This window comes from Vigna unguiculata, chromosome 2 (assembly GCF_037176805.1).
Source record: "Vigna unguiculata cultivar grain cowpea cultivar isolate G323 ecotype 2 chromosome 2, ASM3717680v1, whole genome shotgun sequence".
Lineage (NCBI taxonomy): Eukaryota > Viridiplantae > Streptophyta > Magnoliopsida > Fabales > Fabaceae > Vigna > Vigna unguiculata.
Window position 1 is genome coordinate 32,490,419 of NC_140793.1, and position 22,838 is coordinate 32,513,256.

General features: G+C 32.0%; 1 protein-coding gene and 1 pseudogene across 3 annotated transcripts; one reads left to right on the top strand and one right to left on the bottom strand.

The window, feature by feature from the left end:
- Positions 1 to 6,871: 6,871 nt before the first annotated feature.
- On the bottom strand, positions 6,872 to 10,395 carry LOC114172974 (LOB domain-containing protein 10 pseudogene; annotated as a pseudogene). 2 transcript variants are annotated; one of them, XR_014986614.1, is made up of 3 exons: positions 10,183 to 10,391; positions 8,433 to 9,599; positions 6,872 to 7,157 (listed from the first exon to the last, which is right to left on the bottom strand). The product of XR_014986614.1 is annotated as an LOB domain-containing protein 10 pseudogene, transcript variant X1 (transcript). The 2 variants fall into 2 exon arrangements; XR_014986615.1 differs by lacking the exon at positions 6,872 to 7,157 and adding an exon at positions 7,987 to 8,296 and having other exon boundaries at positions 10,183 to 10,395.
- A 7,952-nt stretch (positions 10,396 to 18,347) lies between these two features.
- Positions 18,348 to 22,749, top strand: LOC114174624 (mitogen-activated protein kinase kinase kinase 5-like). Its single transcript, XM_085669617.1, has 10 exons — positions 18,348 to 19,176; positions 19,535 to 20,215; positions 20,323 to 20,410; positions 20,597 to 20,659; positions 20,759 to 20,922; positions 21,094 to 21,169; positions 21,368 to 21,427; positions 21,495 to 21,620; positions 21,830 to 22,039; positions 22,120 to 22,749. Exons 1-9 carry the CDS (start codon positions 18,680 to 18,682, stop codon positions 21,986 to 21,988), a joined length of 1,914 nt encoding a protein of 637 aa, XP_085525743.1. The 5' UTR covers positions 18,348 to 18,679; the 3' UTR covers positions 21,989 to 22,039; positions 22,120 to 22,749.
- The last annotated feature ends 89 nt before the right edge of the window (positions 22,750 to 22,838 follow it).

Below are 22,838 nucleotides of genomic sequence, written 5' to 3' on the forward strand. Positions count from 1 at the left end.
ATTGATTTTTATCTTTCTCTTATTAGAGTGTCCAAACCAATGTTTGTTTGAATATCCAACTCTCATAGAACCAACATTCGTTCTTATCACTCTAAATTTTTACTATTGTTAATATATTAAGCTACAAACTTAATCTCTAACTTACTATTGCCAAAATAATTATTCTTTGCTTTGGCCATAAGAATTCTCAAAGAGATGTATCATTGTTTCAACAGTTGGATTTATGCTATTTTGTAAAATAAAAGATTCTTAAAAAGATTGAAAATAATAAAAAATAATATATTTAATTAAATTAGTAAACAATCATTAAAGTTTGTATATGATAAATAATTATTTTAATATAAGATGAATATGTTATAAATTTTTTATTTATCTTTTAGAATGTGGATTTAATGGTTTTGAATAAATTAATAAATACAACTATATATATATATAATTAGAAGATAATAATCTTAAGAAAAATAAAGAATGCAATTAAAAAGTACACCTGTTATTAAATAAGAAAGTCAAATTTGAAATATGAAAGTCAATTCAAATAGTATAATTATAATTTAGATGATAAAGTCAAAACAAATTAAGTTATCCTTCGATAATACTATTTTGGATTATATATGAAGTTTTTTATGGACTTATCACTCACGCGCTTCAACCAGATACCCTTTCATACCATTATTTATATATTTCACATTAGACTGAAATGAGAACCTATAATTAATTTCAATAAATTTCTACGTGATAGCTTATTTTATAATTTTAGAAGAAATAAGATAATGTATAATATAGAGATTGATTGAGATACATAGCAGAATGTGGGCTTTTCCATTCACATTCTATTCTATGTCATTATCTTTCGCTTTCGTAAAAATCCTAACTTTTTTTGAGACAGAAACATACAGGCTTTCAATTTCTATGCATTTGTTTGATACGAAGTTAAAACTACACTACCCTACTATATTTAAAATCTATCTTTAAAAGTACTATGTAAAGAAAAACGTAAATAATATTTTTTCACATTAATTAAAAAATAAAGAGAAATACACTCATATTACCTATAAAAAAATAATAACAATATTATAAAATACCATTATCCCCTTTTAAGATAAACTAAATATTACAGATAACATTTTAATTATTTATACTATTATATAAAAGTTATTCTCTCTCCTGGTGGTGTACATATTCTGTTTGCAAATTTTTTCTTTTAAGTAATTATCATTTTTTTTTATTTAACTATTTATTTTTAAATTTAACATTTTTTAAATTAAAATAATTTTTTATAATAAAGAATTATCTACAATATAAATAAAAAATTATAAAAATGATTTATATTTACTTTTATAATTATAATAAAAATAATAATTTTATTACTTTTTGTTATAAAAAGAAAGTGAAGAGATAGTTATATATATATATATATATATATATATATATATATATATATATATATATATATATATATATATAAAAGTTAACTTTCTAACCTTTCTTTTGAAACTCATGTCATCTTATCATTGTAACAAAAGTAGTGAAAAAGTAAGTTGTTTTTCTCTTTTGTTGGTCTTCCAAACTTATATTATTATATCTATATATGTAGTTAAATAATTTATAATATTATATATGTAAGAAGCTAAAAATTATGTTGGTGTCAGAGGAAGAGACCCCACGAAGCAGATGCATAAATGCTTTTCATATTTAACCTGGATATGTATAAACGTGTAAGTTGTTATAATATTGAGTACGTACTTGAGGTACACAATAAATAATTATATATATTATTTATTTTGTATCATGTGGGGCTAAACTTGTTAGATAGATGTTAGTGTTATGATGAAGAATTTGATCTTTTAACTTTTGAAAATCTAATTTATACCTTTGACTATAGAATAAGACAATAGAAGATATATGATAGATACATGAATGAGAAACCATAAGATTCTGCATAATTCTTTACTTTCTTTATCCATATATACATTATTCTCTATCCAATTTTGTGACATCAGAATTCCCCTACTGCCACAACCTTAGAACTTCAATTCCAAATATATTTTGACTTCAATAAAATTATGGTAGCTGGTGACAATTAAGACAAAACCATGTTTATGATGTTCACATTTTAATACAGTACATATGATTTGAGTTATAATATAACTTCTCTTAGGATGATAAATTGAAACAAGAAGATGATTACAGTATTATAACAGATTAGTGAAATAAAAATTCATTATTTTTGGTGACATATTGCATAAATCCCTGTTCCATGGACAATCATTTAGGAGTTAAAAAAAAGTTTTTTTTTTTAAAATATAATTTGTTAGTAACGTTAAGTTTAATTGTTATATTTTTTATATGTTTAATTCTTTATTCTTCTGACAATAATTAGTAAAACGGTATAGAGCAAAAAGATGTTGATGAATTTATAAAATGTCCTTTAAAATATTTTTGTTCCATCTAGAAATGTAAGAAAAAAAAATGGTGCATCGTGATCTAAAACATATAAAAAAATGTAATTAATTTAACCATGTTTACCAAAATTATCCATAAAATATAACTTTTATTCAATTCAAAACTTATTTTAAATAGCTCCTTTGATTTTCATAATATATCAACTGCATGAAAACTTAAAAAAGAGTATTCCTATTTGATTTTTTTTTAAATAAATGCTAGGAATGAGATAAATTAGGAGAGGAAATTCATATTTTAAATGCATTTCAAACCGTTAAATAAAATTAACTTATATTTTTCATTAGCGTCAATATTTCTTTCAAAACAATTTCAACTAGTTCTTCTTTTTTTTTCTCTCCATTTTTTTCACTAATTAATTTATGGTTTAATTAGTCGGACGGTACTCACTTTTGTTTAGATGTGTCAGTTTGGTACCCGCATTTGAAAATGTGTCAATTGAGTTCTAATTTTTTAAAAAGATGTCTCAATTAGGTCCTTTTCAGCAAAAAATTATTAACACCGTTAACGTATTGATTTTTAAAATGACTTACAAAATTAAGTATTGATATTTATATTAAAATTTAGTGATAAAAGTCATGAATAAGTTAACGGCTTCAGTAATTTTTATCTGAAAGGGATCTGATTAAGACATTTTTTCAAAAATTGAGACTAAATTGACACATTTTTAAAAATAGATACTAAAGTAACACATATGAACGAAAATAAGTATCATTCAACTAATTAAACCTTAATTTATCTTGTTATGAACTTTTCTATCTTGTGTCCCTTTCTTTTCCTCAGCTTAGAATCCATAGTAAAATTTTGATGTATAAAATAATATTAGTATTATATTTTATTGGCCCCAAGCACATGCAGCATTAAAGTCCATTAACGAAACCATGACTGATAACATATTCCAAAGCAGTATATTCAAAATAAATGGACTATTAATTGACTTCATGCAATCTTTGAGAAAAGAAAAAAAAAGTATAATCTTTGTGTGGTCAACTTTCCATGAAAAATTTGATTCTGCACTAATCACTCCGTTCAAATGTTGCGCCTTGAAGCTGTATTTGTTTGAAGAGTTTTATGAGCCATTTTTGACTTTGTGTATCTCGTGCACAATAAAAACAACGTTAATAAAAATAGTAAAAGGTTGTGAGAAAGAGAAACCGTAGAAGTATTGCAGCAAAAGATTGCTATGACGAAATGGGATTCCAATTGTGGATTTTACTTTGCAAAACGAAACACCAATCAAAATCCAGAACTAGTATGTGTTAGGGTTTTCTAAGAGATTTGTCAAAAATTTGGACAAAATAATTATTGCAGTGCATAGGTTTGAGTTTTAGACGAATAAAATTAAGAAATATTATCGAGATACATTCACATTATATAAAAATAAAAAATGAAAATTCATAGAAAAATATAATGGTCATTGAAAATCCCACATTGAATAAAGATAAGGCAATTTCATAATATATAAATGAGGTGCAAACCTCACCTTACAAGCCGGTTTTGTAAGGTTGAATTAGGCTTAAAACTCACTTCTAACTTGATATTAGTCTATCCTAACGAGATTTTGTGGACATTCTGTTCCATCCGCCATCATCGACTAGAGTCGAAATTTAATTCTAAAAATAATTCTTATGCATGCAAAATCTTCTACGGAACAAGTTAAGAAGTAAATGTTTTTTTTTCTTAATTAACAAATTCTATTAAACTCTAATGAATTTTCCATCCAAAATGGATTCTAAAGCAAGTGTTTTCATAACTACAAAGAAAATGCATAGGGTATTTTCTTACTCTATAGAATTTCTTTTTAATTCCACACTCCTGCGTTTGTTGTGTCTTTTTCACAGAATTCCACATAATTATTTTTATATGTGATCATGAGTGTGGAGATAAAATGGGAAAAATAAAAATGGAACAGAAGAAGATAAAAAAAAATCTATTATTTGTTATTAGTTTAAATTTTTGAAGTTGGGAGTGGAGGAAATGAGCTAGTTAATGCTTAGTCCTAAAAAAAAATTGTTCAATTTTAAGATGATTAAAGTTTTCTTAACGAATTTGACTTTAGTGACATTTATTTTTTTAACTCAATTTGACTTAAGTGACCTATTCAAAGCAGTTTCTTGCAAACATATACTTTAAATTTATATTTACTTAATAGATGTAGGCTAATAAATTTCAGCTTTAAATAAATTAACGCATAGATATCATAGGTTAAATTTTTCTTACAATACTATTATCGTATTATTCATACTTGAATAAATCAACAAATTAGGCTTAAAAGGTTTTAAAATGAATATTTACCTTTTCTTTATTCCTTCAATGTATTGATCTCAGATTTTAAGATATTATTTTGATGAAAATTTGTAATTACTCTTTGAGGTTTCAAGATTGAATTTGTCAAAATTTTTCATGTTTTTTTTTTTTTTTGAATGTCGCTAGAAGTCCAATTATTTGTGCGATTAGGCACGCTTATTACTTACTTTGTGTGGATCATATAAAACTTCATAAGCCATGAGAAATAAGAGCCATTGTTTTCATTTCAGTATGTTTGATTAAATGACATTTAAAAATGAGTAATTTTTCTATAAAAAACGTGAATAATGATATCAATGACTTATTTATTTTAAAGTTATTTGATATACAAACTAGACTAGGTCAAAAAAAACCCTCCTCGGATTAAGGTGGTTGATTGGATGATATATGGAAGATTTCTCTTTCTGGTATCTAATTTTTTTTTTTAAATAAAATTTTTTCTTTCAATTTAATCATTTTTTTAATAAATTAGATTTTCTTTGATTTCATTATCCTTAATGTGGGATTTAGACTCATAATTGGATATCATTGATGGTTTTTTCATTAAAGAAAGATTGATTGAAGAGACAAAATCAATGAGATCTGAACTAGTCCACAAGACCTTCTACATTGGTACACTCCTAACCACAAGTACCATTTTTGTATTGTTGTTGATCTTAACATAACACACTTACTTAAACCCTTTTTACTTGTAAAAGCCTGTCACCAAGAGAAATGCTCGGGCTTTGATACCATTAAATTGTCTAACAAGGAAAGAATGTTGGAAAAATGTAACACTAATGAAACTTAAGCAAGTCACGTTAAGAATTGACATCACTTCTCATCCAAAATATTAAAGAAATGGGTTTATGGACATTTTCCTTTATGTGGTGTTCAACTTTCTCATTTCTATGTGATATGAGACTTAAATTCACATTTAAATTTTAAATATACGTTCGTAACAATCATTTTATCCTTTTAGATTTTAGATTTTGTTAGTTTTCTAGAATGATTTTCCTTTTTGTGGTATGAGTTTAGTTTGACCATTCTATAATTGTTTGTATTTTTTTTTCTTTTTTACTTATTTTATATATTTTTTTATGATGATAAATGATCATTGAAATTTTAGAATGTCAATCTAATTAAGAAATAAAAAATTTATAAAGATTTCTAACATAAATTATTAAAAAACATTATAATAATTATTTAGAAATTATGTTACAGAAAATCAATATAACATTGTAAAAAGGAATATACAATTTATACTAAATATGAAAAATGTAATCAAAATACGTTCCTTTAAAAAAATTCGATCTTGTATGCATTTCTAGCAGTATCATAAAAAATAATATCATGACTTACTTGCTAAATCATGAATAATTTTTTTTTTTATAAATACTCTCTCATTCACTTTTATACAACATAATTTTTTAACGAGGTTGAGTGATTGTTACGTGTAAATATTTAACTATATAAACCCACCACAATTGCATGTTTTGAATATAAAAAGTAATAAAAATATCAGAAGCTTCAGTTAAATTTATGGGATTTTAGTGCACAATTTGAACAATTGTATATAATTCTAAAATAAGATAAGTTGGATGAATTTAAAACTTAACAAGTAGAGCTTTTCTTATTTCCAAATCCAATAAGTTTCTATGATTAGGTCAATCTCATCAATTAAAATGCCCATACAAAATGCTAGGCTACTGTTAATTCTTAGACCTAAATGATCAACAATTTTTTAAGTATTGGCTTAGAATCAGAAAAAGTAGAAGTTAACCTTTAATTCTAGAAAACTGACACGCTATTACTTTCGAATATACCACTTAGAGTTAATAGAATAATTTTTGTTCTCAAGTTTTGATTCTGTGCTCAATTTCTGACAAGAAACAAAATGAAAAATGGGTAGGTAGATTTTAATAGTTATTTTCAAAAGATTGCGGATTAATTTCATTTAAGTAGAAAATAAAAAACTTCAAATGCAATATGGAACACACAGTAATGTAAAATGGGTAGATTATACTCAAAAGTATCTAATAGTTATTGTGTTCCAAATATTTCTTCCATACCTAAACTACAATAAATCTAACTGTGATAGAAATGATTTGACAAACACGATAGATGAGACTTTTAAAAAAAAAACATTCTGAATTCTGATTTACAATTTAGTTTTTGACAAAAAGAAAAGAAATGAAATATAGCTACTGCTTTAAATTTGTTTAAAAAAGGAAGAAAGAAGGAAAAACAACAGATCCTTAAGATCAGTGAAGATCTTACTTTCTAAAATTGTGTCTAGCTTGGTAGTCTCCTTTCAAAGCTAAGCAAACCGAAGCGGATTATGAATCTCGCATGTCTGCTTTGTATCTCTCTATCTCTCTTACTATCCATTTATATCCGGCAGGTAAGAACTGATGAAGAGGGAAAAAAAAAATCATTAATAGAAGTGTCTAGGAATTAATTGCAATTGATCATATTCTGTAAATTCTAAGCGATTATAATAGCAACTCAACTCAACACTATCTACGTGCATGTTTGCAAATCAATAATGCATGGTCATAAAGGTCTGAATTCTACTGTTATCTGCTTGAGAGCAATAATGGACAATACTCTTAATTTTTTTTTTCCAACAAGACATGAAACAACAAATTTCATGACAAATCAATATAGAACTGTTTCTCATTCTCATACTGTATTCAAGCTCTGGGCATATAAAAAGTAAGGATTCTAGTAAAAGCAGGCCAAACCTATTTCTCGGATGGGGATGTATCCTGTATTCTATATACCAATACGTTTTTCGGCTCACAGGTCAGTTTCCACAAATTTCCTTTAAGAATATTACTTTGTAATCTCTTTCGTTAGGTAAAAATCAGCAATCACAGTGAGGCTAATGCAATTATTCACACAAAAAATAGATAATCTGATTGCAAATGCCAAGGACTTGAATTGAGAGATTGTCAAATTCCTGTAACACCCCCGCAGATACCTCAAATTCAGAGCATATCGTAGGTTTTCTTGGAACATTTTAATAATGCAAATTTTCTTGAACAAAATGTTTTGACCTGACCACCAATAGAATGACAAGTTTAAGAAAATATTTATATTTTTTATTTACTTTTCATTAAAAATATTATCTTATTTTTTAAACTTTTTAGAAAAATGGGTTCATGTTCATTATTGTTATACAAATTTTAAAGATGAAATAAAAAATGATATTATTTTCCTTAATTTAAAAATAAAGTTTGACTTAAATAATTATTTCTTTCATTTTGCATCATTTTATTTTGAGCTCATGTCTCTTGTCATTTTGCATCAGATTTAACGTTTATCACTTTGCTTTTATTTTCTTTCAATCTGTCTGATCCTTCCCCTACTTATCTAGACTCAACAATTTGGCTACTGTTGGAAGTTCTGATAATTGATGAACCAGATCATACGTCTCTCACTTTGACAAGACCTTTCCCCTAACAGACCCTCTGCTTCCTACCACGAGGACTGATTAGCTTTCTCCTGCCACCAAACTAGATTGCCCTCGCAATGAAAAAGCTACCTAATAATTATAATCGCACACAAAGAAAAGCATAGAAATCATCATTCATACACGCATATCCTACGTGACCCGGGCTACATCAAGAACAAAAAAGGAAAACCCATAATGGATTATGGAAATGGAAGAAGAAAAATACCTAGGCTGAAAATTGTTGGAGGAAAAGCACGGAGGCTCGTAGCTGCAAAATTGGAAATCAACAGGATGGACCAAGACTCTTACAATCCTCGCTTTCAGACTGTGGCTGGTGAAAGGGGAGTTGGGACTGCTGGGTGTGTTGCGGCGATTGCTTCTGCTGTGGAGGGAGCAGAAGCTGAGCCTCGAAAGGAATGTTGTGAGGATGAGGCTCTCCCTGCTGTGGCTGCTGCATGTGATAAGCGTTATCGAAGGATCCCAAAGCCAACGAAGGAGACAACTGATCAGCGGAAGCAGCAGCTGGGGATATCTGGCTGAACCCACCAGCAGAAGAAGCCGAACCCACATCGAACCCACCACTGAACCGAAGGAACTCCTGCTGCTGTTGATGCTCGTAACTCCTGAACATCTCCTGCTGCTCCCTCGCCGCCACAGCCGCAGCCAACTGCTGGGCCTCCAAGATCTGATGCTGCTGCGGCGACTGGCCGTCGCGAATCATCAGCTGCCCGCCGTGACTGGCTGCCGTCACGCCCGCCATGTTGCCATACAGGGAACCGGAAAAAGGGTTGTTTGGGTGCTGCTGGAGAATGGGGGCTGGTAAGCCTTGAAAAGCTTGGGGACCGATGTATGTTGCGAGTTCCTTCTTTGCATTGTTGAGTTCCACCTGGATCTGTCTGAGCCTGTGTTGTAGGACGGAGATGAGGCCCACGCAGCCGTAGACGGGGTCCCTGAGACGCGCCTCGGCCTCGTAAGCGAGGGACTTTACGGCGTCGTCTCGCTGCGAGGCGCTGAGTTCATTGAGAAGCTTGGCCACGTTGCTGGCCCCGAAAACCTTGTGCACGTAAGCGAACCTCTGAGGGTTGTCCGGCGGAAAGTACGGTGCGAACACGCACTCCTGCGTGCACTTTCGCCTCAGAAACTTGCACGCCGCGCACGGCGAATTCGATGATGATGACATCTTTTCCGATCCCTCTCTCCTTTTCTTTCTCTCTCTCTTGTCCCTCACACACCAAGGCAACTTCTGCGGTTAATTAAATCGTCAAATCATATTATATTAAGATCAAATCCCTAATAAAATTAGAAGTAGTACTATGGTTTCTCTTTCTTCTTCGAATGGGCGATCTAATTAGTATCTAGCTTTCACAGCCTGCAGTACCTGATTTTTTATTTTCTACAAACAAACAACAAAGAGAGAGAGTCAAATGGAGATAATAATAATAACAATAATAATAATTAAACCTTGATAGCTGTAAATAAATAAATACAGGACATGGAAATTGAGGAATCATAGAGAAAAACAAAAACGGATTATTATTCAACGAAGCTTCATGTTCCGATTCGTGATCGCGGATTTATTAAAAGATTTCAAACGTGATATTAATAAACTAATCTAGGTCATTAAAAGCGTCTCCAAATCGTTCCCTTTTTTTTCCCTCACAAAAAATTAACCGACAAGAAAACGAGTCAATAAACGATTCAATCCGAAAAGGAGATAAAAAAAAATGGCAAGCCATAATGAATAACATTGTCCGAGGAAGAAGAAGGACGTCGAAAATCTCGAAATACGAAAAGAAAAACTTAAGTTGCACCGGTAGATCTGGATACAACGTTTTGTTTGCGTGGCGGCAAAGATTGGAGTTAAGAAAGAGAAACGGAAGGGGTGATGAGATCCATCAGTGACTGGTGATCAAGATTGGTGTGATTTTAAAAACACAACAACGCTCTACATATTTGAGAAGAGAGAGAGAACTTACTGTGACCTGTGAATAGATCGGCGCAACCGCAAGAAATAATCTCGCACGAGGGTGTGCTGTGTTGGTGAGGTTGAGAAGAAAGAGAGTGAGAGAGAAAAGCGAAGGAAATAGAAGAGATGGGAGCGATATATAGAGTCGAGAGTTTTTTTTTTTTTGTTTCTAGTTTCTTGAGCACTGCTGCCACAAGCGCATGAGCTTTCAAGACCAGCTACCCTTCCCTTCTTCATAAATCTATCTTAATAAATCCTATTTCGTCCCACCCTATATCATATATGTCTTCCACTATCATTGTTATTTACAGTCACTATCATTATTTTCTTAACTGCCTTCTCTTTTTTAGCAATATTTTTTTATTATTTATCATTTTTCTAAACTATTTTACACTTCCACATTTAATATCTTTTCTTTCCTTCGCTATATTTTGTCATCAAATTCTACATGATACATAGTTTTCATTCTTCTTTTTTCTACCACCAAATCATTTGTAACTTTTTTTGACGCCGATGGTATTTAAAACTTTCATATAGTTTTCATATTTACTTTACCTATACCTGTTTCAATCTTCAATTTGTGCGATGATTAATCGTCATGCATGTGTGTCATGAATCTTAAATGACAGTGGTGTATGTACTAGTATATGCATTAAATTTATAATTTCAAAAATTGGCAAACTCAATGCGTCTGAATTTTAAATAAATGATTTATGATTAAATTAATAGAGCTGTTATGTTACGGTGCATATTGTAGAACAGATTTCCCCCACTCCATCTCCGTCCGCGGTTTTTTCTACATTAGTTTAGTACGTGGAATTGACTAATTGATCGATACTGATTTATGGAACCTTCTTTTTCAAATACTAATTATAACATTGTTATAGTTTTAAAAGACTTAAACTGAACATGTGCATTTAAATAATAATAATAATAATAAAACAGAATTTTTATAATTAAACGAAGTTCCATTGAGTTTATAATTTTTGGCAAATAGGAAAGAATGATCAGTTAGTAAAAGGTAGAAAGTTGAATATAGTAATTAATTAAGTTTGAATGAATGATTATGGAAAGTGTAAAAAGGTGAAATATTGATTATAGTAAAAAAAAGAGATGAGGGTTTTTGCTGCGAAACGCAATGATGATTGTGCGGACTGCAGCACACGTCCGTGTACCGTGCGCGTCAACCCTATTGGTATTGTGACCGCTGCGTCCTGTTGTTGTTGTGCAGGGTTATTTCCGTAATGTGGTGGTTGGTTCCTTGAAAGGCAAAAGAAAAGAAATGGAAGCAGGCGTGCACGAGGTACGAGGGGGTTATGAGAGTGACCTGCTATTCCCGGTCAAAGTCCGTACCCGAAAAGAAGAGTGATGAGAGTGGGTCTTCTCTTCTCTTGCTCCCTTCCTTCTTCACTCTAGCTCCCTCCTTCCACTGACTACTGCGCACATGCTGCACAGTCGTTTTGATTGACCCCTTACCAGCTTTTGGTATTTTCACTCATTCATTCACTTTCCTGAAGTGACAAAACCTTAAGCTTCCTCCCCCGCAAATAACTGTTCTCTTCAACAACGCATTCCCCCTCACATCCCAACTCAGCCGTCACTGCTCCGCTTTTTCTTTTTCTTTTTTCTTCATTCTTCTTACTTCCATTTTATATTTCTCATTTTGCTTTTTTTATACGCTCTACGTATGTACACCGCCCAGTTCCAGTATAACTATTTCACATCCTATTACTTAGCTCTACGCCCATGTGCCCATGTGCCCCTGTGTCAATTCCAATCTTTTTTACCTTCACTTCCAATAACCCACACATACATACATACTCAATTTTACTCTTTTTATCTATAAATTTACCATTTTTTTTAAGATTTTAATATAAATTCACTCGCAATCACAATATATTCATATATTTATAGTATGCAACACTTAATTATAGAGACGACATGTGTATTTGAATGCAACTTGCAAAATTAAATTACAATTTTTATGTTTAGTACCTCCACTGGTTCAAACTATTCGCTGTTTAAGGTAACGTATATACATAACAAATATTACTTGCACAGACTTAAAGAAACTAACTACAATAAAAGATTCCTCTATACTTAAAATAATGAAATATATACCTCGTTAACTACCTAATAAATGAGAGAATAGTGGCTCAGAGTGAATCTAATTACTAAAATAGAAAAGGGATGTGTGAAAAATTCATAACTATTTTTACTGAAAGCTAAAATATGAATTACGTAAGTTTCCCAGTTCTATTTCTAAAACCGTAAACACTACAGAAAATGTGATGGAAGAGTATCTTTGAATCTTTTGAAGTTTTCTTAGAAAATTTATATAAAACTTTTAAGAACAAATTATTATATTTAGTTCAAGTAAACCCATCTACACTTGTAAAAGTATTAATTATTTTTGAGGAGTGGATTTTTGAAAGAAAATAGATTTTAATACATATGATATGATATGATTGCTAAGTTATCTTAACTTGGTGATAAAGGAGCTTTTATTTTCTCTTTAGGTTTCCGAGGCTTGAAGTTTCAATCTTGTGGTTATACGTCAGAACATGCGCGATCCCATATATTGGTGAGATCATTCCACGTGCAACTTGCTTTATAATACCCCTAATTACACCTACCATTGTTCTAATGTATAATTGCAAATTACTTAAACGTGTGTTTAGATCAACTTATTGCTAAATCCATATTGAAAAAATTTAATTAGTTTGTGTGTAAATTAAATTTAGAACGTCTTGTATGGTGTTTTTAAATTTTAGTTTATAATTTATTGGAATTATTTTCTTCAAACATACCTTTTAACGTTATATCAAAATTTATCGCATATATAATAATAGTAGCGTAATTTATGATTATGCATTGAAATTCACGCGTGTGAGAAAATGACATGGCCATCCACAAATTTTGAAAACAAATATGTATTAACTTTCTTTATCTTCCCTCGTAAATCGCAATTCATAACCCTTACTAATTGTGTGAATTGTGATTCACTCTTTTGTTTTTGCAATGCTTGTATCATAAGGTTTTCCATCTTTATAGTTGAAAAAATTATAAATCATCCAATAATTTTTTGAATTTATATACTACAATATTAAGTGACATTTATATAAAAAAGGATATAATGAATTGTAGCATAAATGGAGTAATAATATCATAATGTTTAAATATCTTCTAATTATTGTGAAATAAGTAAAGTTTTATTGTTTAATATTACAATATTTTACTATGTTTTTAAATAAGATATTAAATAATCGCTTATTTAACACTCACTATGGAATGAATTAAAAACGGTTAAGATCTATAAAATAAATATTTGCTAATTTATTTTAAAATGAATATTAAAAATTAAAAATATAGATTTAAAATTTTAGAGACATAAAACTTATAAAAACTTTTTTACATCAGCTAAAATTAAAATTCACCGTATTCTTTAAGAATTTAAAATGGTAATTTTAAATCTTATTGGAATAAAAATAAACAAATTGTATATTGAAAATCAAGATTATACTAATTTTGAATGGTATCTAAATCCATATTTAATATCAAATATGGAGAAATGTTGAGAATATAACTTTCCTTTAACTCGTTTAGCGTATTTTATTTTATTGGACAAAGCTTTAGATGTATTTCGAACAAAAAAAAAATGGATTAATCTTCGGAAGTTGGACTATAGTACGATAATAAAAATATATTTGAAACGTTACACAATTTTTTTCCAAAGCAATTATAGTATTAAGATATTTTAAGTCTTTTATCAATATTTTTTTAAATCTGTAAAATAAAAAATATTTTGTTTTCAGTTTTTATATATTCAATACTCTTTCCACTTTAAATAACTTTTGTTTATTCTGTAGGCAGAATGATTAAGCAGCAACAATAATAATAAGATTAAAGTTAAAACAAGATGTATTAACGGTACTAAATACTAGACCGAACCTTTTAACAGATACTTTTAGATTTTATTTTCTTAGATCGTAAAATAGTAGTTGGAAGAACCTTTAGATTTATAGTGATTTGTTTGAGTTTAATTTATATGATATTTTAGTTCAAATTAACGGATTTTTTTTTTGTTTTCTATAAAAGAAAAATAAAATATGCACCAATCATATAAAAGAAACAATAAGTCAATAAGTATAAGTTTGTTAATTTTAGAATAATTTCTTTAAAGTTATACAAATTATTTTTTATATTAATTTTTGATTATATAGATTCAAGGTTCAAGGTTGTTTTTAATAATGTACAACTTATATTGACTAGGCGTTATTATTTTGAGGGGTGTTTATAATTTATATATTAATTTAAGTATATTTGAATTTCATGTATTGCCTTATTATAGCTATCTTATTTCATAATATCTAACTATATTTTTTAAATTTCATTTTTATTGAATAAGAAAAGAATAATGAATTACGTTAGAAAATAAAAAAATTACTGTATTTTTGATGAAATATTATTTCACGAGGTTTTTAAGATATTTTGTTACAGTTTTAAAGATGAAGAACGCTAACAAGATTGGTTAAAGAATAATTTATATGCATTTATTTATTATTAAATAATTAAGTTTATTAATTAAAATAATATAAATACACGTCATAAATTTAATAAAAACAAAACTATCAGTATTTACTAAAAGTTTAAGTAATTAATTATTTTATATTGTTAATTTTATGTATTTATAATTAATAATTTTGGATATTGAAATATTATTTTTTTTAATACAAGAATTTGCTGAGTTGAGAGAGTTGTTACAAAAGGTTATCAAGTTAGAATGAAGAGATTCAATGAAGTATCAAATTGAATACTTTAATTTTCTTTTAAACTTTAAAATGTTTATCACTATTTTTTGTAGGTTTTATATTAATTTAATTTTCTATGTTTAATTTTATTTTAATTTTTAAAACACTAAAATATAATTATTTAATTATTTTTTTAATTTTTATGGATGAACATTAAATAAAATATTAAATATAGTTGTACAATATTTAAGGATATTTTTATTCTTTAAATATAATAAAATTGTATTAATAATTATTATGTCAAATTTCATTTATTATTTATCATAGTTAATTATAAATTTTTACAATATTTAATGCATGTTAATTATCTAAATTAGAGTGTGTTAGGAGCACCGATTAGCGTACTACAGCGGATTTGAAAACACACTTTATATTCCAAGACTGGAGTTTTATTTTGATGAAATTGTAGGTTGAAAAAGAATTCGTTGACTCAATATTACTGACGGTGCTCGTTAAAATATTATTTGATCTTAACTTTTTTTTCTACATTCCAGTATATCAAAGATCGCATCATTATATTTTTTACGACTGAACTGCTTGTAACATAGTTGTAGATTTCTGCATCTGTGTATTGTTTTTACTATAGATTTTGGAAAAACTACATTTTCTAGTGTTGTATAGCACATGAAATACAAATGACTTAATTTTTCAAGAATAACAGAGTAATAAAAAATCAAATGGGTAGAGAAAAGTACGAAACTTGGTAGCATTGTTTGAACAGAAGGGATTAAAGTGAGAAACAGTATTGAATTTTGATAGGAAAAATAGAGGAAGAAATTGGAGTAAAAAATTGCATGCATTGCATTTGAAGGAGATAGTGAGAAAAGAAAAGGTAAAAATTAGGGTTATGGTGGAAAGAGAAAAGAAGAAATAGGAATAGGAAGGAGGATCCCATTGGCATTGATTCCCAGGGGAGGGGGGCAAAAGGGTAGGAGAATGATGGTGGTGAGTGACAGTGAGTGCAGGTAGCAGAAGTAGCAGAGCAGACCCAGAAGCGTTGCAGTGACTCAGTGTGTTGGTGAGCAATTGCGTACACACTCACTCTTCTCATTAATGTATTCCCTTCTCCCTCCCAACCCACAACTTTTTCTTCCAAACAAAACCACCATTTCTCTAACACAACCTTCATACAAACCAACCTTCATAATCTATAACACCATTTTACGAAACGAAAAAAGAAAGTCTTTACATTTTTTTTTTCACTTTTATGATAAAAGCTAAATTATTATTTTATTTTAAACTTAAATTCAGAAACTGTTACTCAAATTGAAATACACCCTGAATAAAGAACACTGATTGAACCGGTGGTTATGTAGGAAAGAGAATAGAAAAGGTAGTAGTATTAATTAAGCAACTGTAGTAAATGAGAGAAAAAACATGGTTAAAGGAAATGTCAGTTTCAACTTTTGAAAGTCAGAGTACAGGTTGAATGAGGTGTATGTATCAATTAATCTAATTCATTAGATAGAGCAGAAAAGAAAGGGTATATATATATACATATATTTTAAAAAATATTAATATTTGAAAATGATTTTAGGAAAATGAAGAAGGAGTAGTTGTGATGTGATGATTTGGTTGCATGAAAAATGAGTTGTGCAGCAACATTGGGTTTTGTTTTGTCTCATATGGGTGGAATGAGAGTGAAATGTTATTATTATTATTTTGGAAACGAAAGTAGAATTGTTGAATTGGTTGTCATATTTGGTTTATGCTAATGCTTTTTGTCGCTGTTGACTTAGAAAATGAAGAGGGGAGAGGTGAGTCCATCACGTGCATGGATTTGACATGATGGAATGAATACCAAGGAAACTTTATTGTCATTATTATTACTATTAAATGGATGACATGAATATTCTGATGCCATCAATAACGTCCCCTGGTCTGCTCTCTTCTGTTCTCTCATTTTACTACCTTTTTGTCCTCTCACCCAACAAATGCCCCACCCTCTCTTCTTCTTTCATTTTTTTTACCTACTTTCACTTTCACACCAAAAACTTTATCTAATTTCAATTTTATTCATCTTAGCTAACAATGCTTGCGACTGAGAAAGAAAGAAAGACCAAGCAGAGTTTAACGTTGGTTCACAAAGGTAAAATGAAACAGAAGGCTCCGGCGCGACGGAGTGGGATGGGACCAAATGAGTCTTTGCATATGTGGGGATGGAGAACGAACATTGCAGGGGAGCCATTCAGGAAATCATGTGTGGATGGACCACTGTTATTGAAATTTACGAAACTTTAATGAGAAACACATGCTGCAGTTATGTTTAGGTTTTTCAATATTTTCTAAGACAATCATCGTCTCCATAAATTTGAACACCAAATTAAAAGAGAGAGAAGACAACAGGTGAAGCAAAATCCAATAATTTTAAAGTCTATAATTAATATGTCCAGTATCTGTGAATTTCGAACTGGGGAGCAGGACTTTGACGTCATTAAGACGCTATTTATTCCTCAACAAATTTATCACATTTTAAAAAGATAATTTCAGTATTTGAGTATTTTTTTTTTTTTTATATTGAAGGAAAGCTAAACTTGAGAGAGGACAAAAAGCAAATTTTTGGCATGGAAGGTAGCAAAAAATGATTTGATTTTAGATGAATTTTGTTTTTTTGTTACTAAAAGTAAGGGAGGGTTTGGAGCGAGAAAAATAGAAAAGAAAGCGCATAATGTGGAAATGTGGGAAGCCGAAAATGAAGCATCCGCAGCAATGGTGTGAAAACGAAAGCAGATTGAACTTGAAAAACAGAAAAAGGTATTATTAGGCTACTAGAGTAAAAAGGCAATCGTGTTTCAAGAGGGTAGGTTTTCACAGTCATTGTCAAAATCATTTCACCCTTCAAAAGTGTAAAAAGTACACATTAACACACACACACACACACAAATATAAGAATGAGATGGCTAAGCAGAAAGCGTTGAGTTTGAATTGTTATTATTGCACGATAGAAAGAAACTAGACAAGTTACGTAAGCCTTTTCACAGTATTTTGTTGGTTTGAAAGAAAAAACTACAGTGTCTCACTCTTTAGAGACTCATAAACAAAACAAAAGCTCATTATTGTTCTGCAACCAAAAAAACATTTTGTAGCGTGTGCGGCGGGTGGTACCAAATCAAACTCATTACCACTTTTTCTATTACATAAACTGTACTTCAACAAACAACGGATAAAACTACCTAAGTCAGGCCCACTTTCAAGGCCCAAAGTGAATGGCCCGGAAAGCGTTCATAGCCTTAAGCCCAAAATTATATTTCTTGGGTAACCGCTGCTACTACTGTTACGAGATGAATCAGCTCAATGTTCTTACACCACAAAAATGGGGTGTAAGAACAGGTTTTATAATGATGAAAATGGTGGGTGCATAATATGATTATATATGATTATGTTATGTGTATTAATGTTGTTATTATGACGAGTCAGCAATGATAGATAGGAAGGTTTGCACATCTGGCGGCACCCGAAGCAGCACGAGATTTGGCGTTGTAAAAGCGCGTAATGTTGTGATGTTGTTGTGTGCAGAAGCATGGCGAAAACAAAAACTCAGGATTGAGAGAATTAAGAGAGCAACACCATTCCCATCCAATCTCTCATTTCTCTTCCATTCTCTGAAATCCCATTGCATCTCTGCACACCAATTGCTAACAATGGCGATCACGTGCCCACAATGAAGCATTGCACAACATTGTTGTAACCATCGACATGCGCTGGTTACCCACCCTCATCTTCTCTCATTCCAATTCATCCTCTTCACCCTCACCCTCACCCTCACCATCACCGTCACCGTCACCGTCGTCGTCGTCGTCGACGACAACGCCCACCTCCTCTTCGGCCACTCGCAAATCTTCCTCTCCCACCTCATCATCCGCGTCCCACGCCAGGAAGAACACCCGCTCCGCCTGGTTCTTCGGCGCCACCAAAAAGTCCACGCGCTCCAGGAAGCTGAGCCACGTGGAGGACCTAGACGCCGTCGTCATCACCCCCTTGTCGCGCTCCAGCAGCACCTTCGATCGTTCCGCTGCCCCCTCCTTTGGACCTCAGCCGTTACCCTTGCCCAGAGCCACCGACTCCCGTTTACCCTTCTCCAAAGATGCCGCCGCCGACAAGCCCAATGCCGCCTCCGACAAACCCAATGCCGCCGCTGACAAACCCAATGTCGCCGTCGATTTTGCCCTCCCCCCTGGTTTTCAAATGCGAAGGTAATTCAATTCCTTCTCTCAATTTCGACACTCGTTGTTTCCTTTGGTAGTTTCCGTTTCCTCGCGTACTGTATCGGTTATTCAAATCATTTTCATTGAATTTCTTAATTATGCTTTGTCGTATTTTGGTATATTTTATTGTCATTAATTAATTGTGCTTACAGTTTCAAACCAGAAAAAAAGAATATTTAATAGAACTTAATTCCATCTGCACAGATTATAACAGTGCATGTAGTGTGTAATAATTTATTTCAAAAATCTTGTCTTTCTTCTCTGTTTTAAGTAAAAAATGTGTAGCTTTAAATTGGGAATTAGTGATATAATTTGCGTTCTGACATATAGGGATTTGTGTGTACAGTGTATTCGCGAGGGAAGAGAACAGAAAAAATATGGAGCACGTGGAGACAAGGTTATCACCTGGGGTGGCGCCGCAGCAAGACACGAGCAGTGGTGCAAGTACAAGTGCTCAAGGAGATAACTTCTGGTTGAGTGCTCCTGCAAGAAGTGCTCCAACCAGTCCTTTTGCCAGTCCCAGAATCATCCCAAACACTGCCAAAACCGATGATTTTGTCCCGTACTATTATGTATCACCCATGTCCAACCAGTTCTGGTCAGCACCAGAGATGCCAACATCCGACCCTTCAGCTGGGTACCCACCTCCTGCTTTCTTTGATGTATCAGCACCGCGCACCGATACCACCCTTTCTCCCCCCCATCAAAGCCCGCGGGGAAAAAGCCCCACCCAATACCCCAAAAGCCCCAATGCCCGTTCTTCTTCTTCTTCTCCTTCTCCTCCATACATACCCCCCAGATTATCCCTTGACACCTCAATAGCACGCCGGGAAACCAATCCTCCTTACTCTGTCCATCCCTTACCCTTGCCTCCTTGGGCTGGGCCTGGAGCTCCCTTAGTCTCACCTCCTGCTACCTTTTCCCTTCCTGTTGCTAAGACAGAATCCTTGCCAATGAAAAACCAGTGGCAGAAAGGGAAACTTATTGGCCGAGGTACTTTTGGATCTGTTTATGCTGCCACCAATAGGTATGTATTCCTGTCACACGCATGTTTCGGAAGCATTCATTCTTTTATGCTCTTCCATGCTCTCTTTCTTACAAGCTCCTCTTATACACATTTTTTGTTCCTCGCAGAAAAACTGGAGCATTGTGTGCAATGAAGGAAGCAGAAGCCTTTTCCGATGATCCAAAATCTGCAGAGTGCATAAGGCAGTTAGAGCAGGTTGCTTACCTCTTTAGTGTATTTCTTAGCTGTATGTGTTGTACGAATTTTGTAATCACACTTTCTGCCTATGTTCTACTTTGTGATTAAGATGATCCCACTTTAGTTATCTGTAATATTTATCCAGAATTTCTTTCCTTTCTATAATTCACCTTTTTATCATTACAATGTTTCACCTTTTTTCAGGAAATTAAAGTTCTTAGCCAACTGAAACATCCAAACATTGTGCAGTATTTTGGTAGCGAAATAGTAAGGAGTTCTTATTCGTGATTAGTTGTCCAAGATTAATGATTATTTCTAGAACTGCCCTGTAAAAACTTCTGACATCTTTGGGTTGTGCTCTGACAGGTAGAAGACAGGTTTTATATATATTTGGAATATGTACATCCTGGTTCAATGAATAAATACGTTCGTGAACATTGTGGTGCAATAACCGAATGGGTTCTTCGGAGTTTCACACGCCATATTCTTTCGGGGTTGGCTTACTTACACAGCAAAAAGACAATTCATAGGTACTGATCACATGCTTGATGTGTTGCATAGAATGAGATCCTTGTCCAACTAGTATAGGAAATCGATAAGAAATATTTGCATAAATGCTATAATTTTTTATTTTATTTTTTTCAGAATGATTCAGTTTGCATTTGGAAGATCTGATGATGTATTTTTTTTTTCTTTTGCAGGGACATCAAAGGGGCTAACTTGCTTGTTGATTCTGCCGGTGTCGTTAAGCTTGCTGACTTTGGAATGGCCAAACATGTAAGTTGTCAAATTCCCTTTCTATTTCGAGTTATTGAAAAATGGTGTGTCTCCAAGCTCTATGTTACTTAGTCTGAGTTTTTTACGAAGTACAGTTGTGTTCTATTTGGAAATTTACTCTTTGGTTTCACCAGCACCTTTTCTGCTAGTAGTCCTTTTGTGCCCCTTATAATACTTTTGAGATTTCTGTGTCCACAGCTAACTGGACACGTTGCAGATCTTTCTTTGAAGGGAAGTCCATACTGGATGGCTCCAGAGGTATATTCTAACTGTTACTCCGTAGCGTCTCTCGGTTGTTCTCTATTGATACCCGTTTCTCGTGCAGCTTATGCAAGCAGTTGTGCAAAAAGATAATAGCGTTGAAGTAGCTTTTGCTGTTGATATCTGGAGTTTGGGTTGCACAATTATTGAAATGTTTACGGGAAAGCCTCCTTGGAGCGAGTATGAAGGAGTAAGCATCTACATAATTTTTTATTCTCGTTTTTATATCAACCTGTTATTCAGAACAATTCCCACAAGGTGTAGTATATTAGAATTCTCTTTTAACATTCTTTCTTTAGAAACTTTATCCTATTAGTTAAAATTTGTCAGAGATGCTGTGTGTATACATGTTTTTTTTCATTTATGAACTAGACATGAAATTCTGATTTAATTATGCAGGCCGCAGCTATGTTTAAGGTTATGAAGGATACACCTCCTATACCAGAAACATTGTCAGCTGAAGGTAAAGATTTCTTGAGGCTCTGCTTTACAAGAAATCCAGCCGAGCGACCAAGTGCTTCAATGTTATTAGATCATAGATTTCTGAAAAACTTATGACAGCCAGATGTTTCGTGTTCCACGCATCTGAATAATGGAGCACCCTTTATGGTAATATAAATGCCGTGTCTCTTTTGCTTTTATCAAACCATGTTACTCGGTGTTAAATTTATCAATTGTTGAGTTGGCAGGATATCCACAGTCCCAGAGAGGTATCTGACTATAGATTTGATCACATTTCCATTTCCACTGCGAGGTGAGAATTTCTAAATATGATTTCCTTGCCATTATCCTCTGCTGGGAATGGAGATTGGATACGTTGCAGTGGCATCTCAGTGCCTGCAACACTTTGGATGAGATTTCTGTGTCGGTGTCAAAATGGTGGCTATAGGAAAATAATGACTGGGCTGGTAGAAGTACGTCGTCATACATTATGAGTTCATCTGGAGTTGTTTAGGATGACTTGCACCTGTAGATGTTGCAGGTTCTTTCCAGGGATTGTCACCGACGCCCTCTCTGAGTAACAAGCTTGTTCAGTGTTCACCATGGAGTTAGCAGCATCAGACTTTGGAAGCAAATTTTGTTCAATATTAGTGATCCTGCTGTCAATTTTAATAACAATAACAAACAGCAATGATTCTTTGCATTAAAATGGATGGATCATTTATTCATGACACACTGGTCAAATAACACCATTCCATTTTGTTTAACAAAAGAATTGTACAATAAAGGATGTGAAAGGACAGAGAGGCACATTTTTACCTCTAGCTCCATAGGGCATCTACGCTTGAATGAAGCAGTAGCACTTGTTTCCAAAACTATTTTCATTCCAGAAAATATACGTTTGATCAAATAACTCTGTTACGTTGCAACATTTTTTGACATTCAAATATTTTTACTACACGGGTTT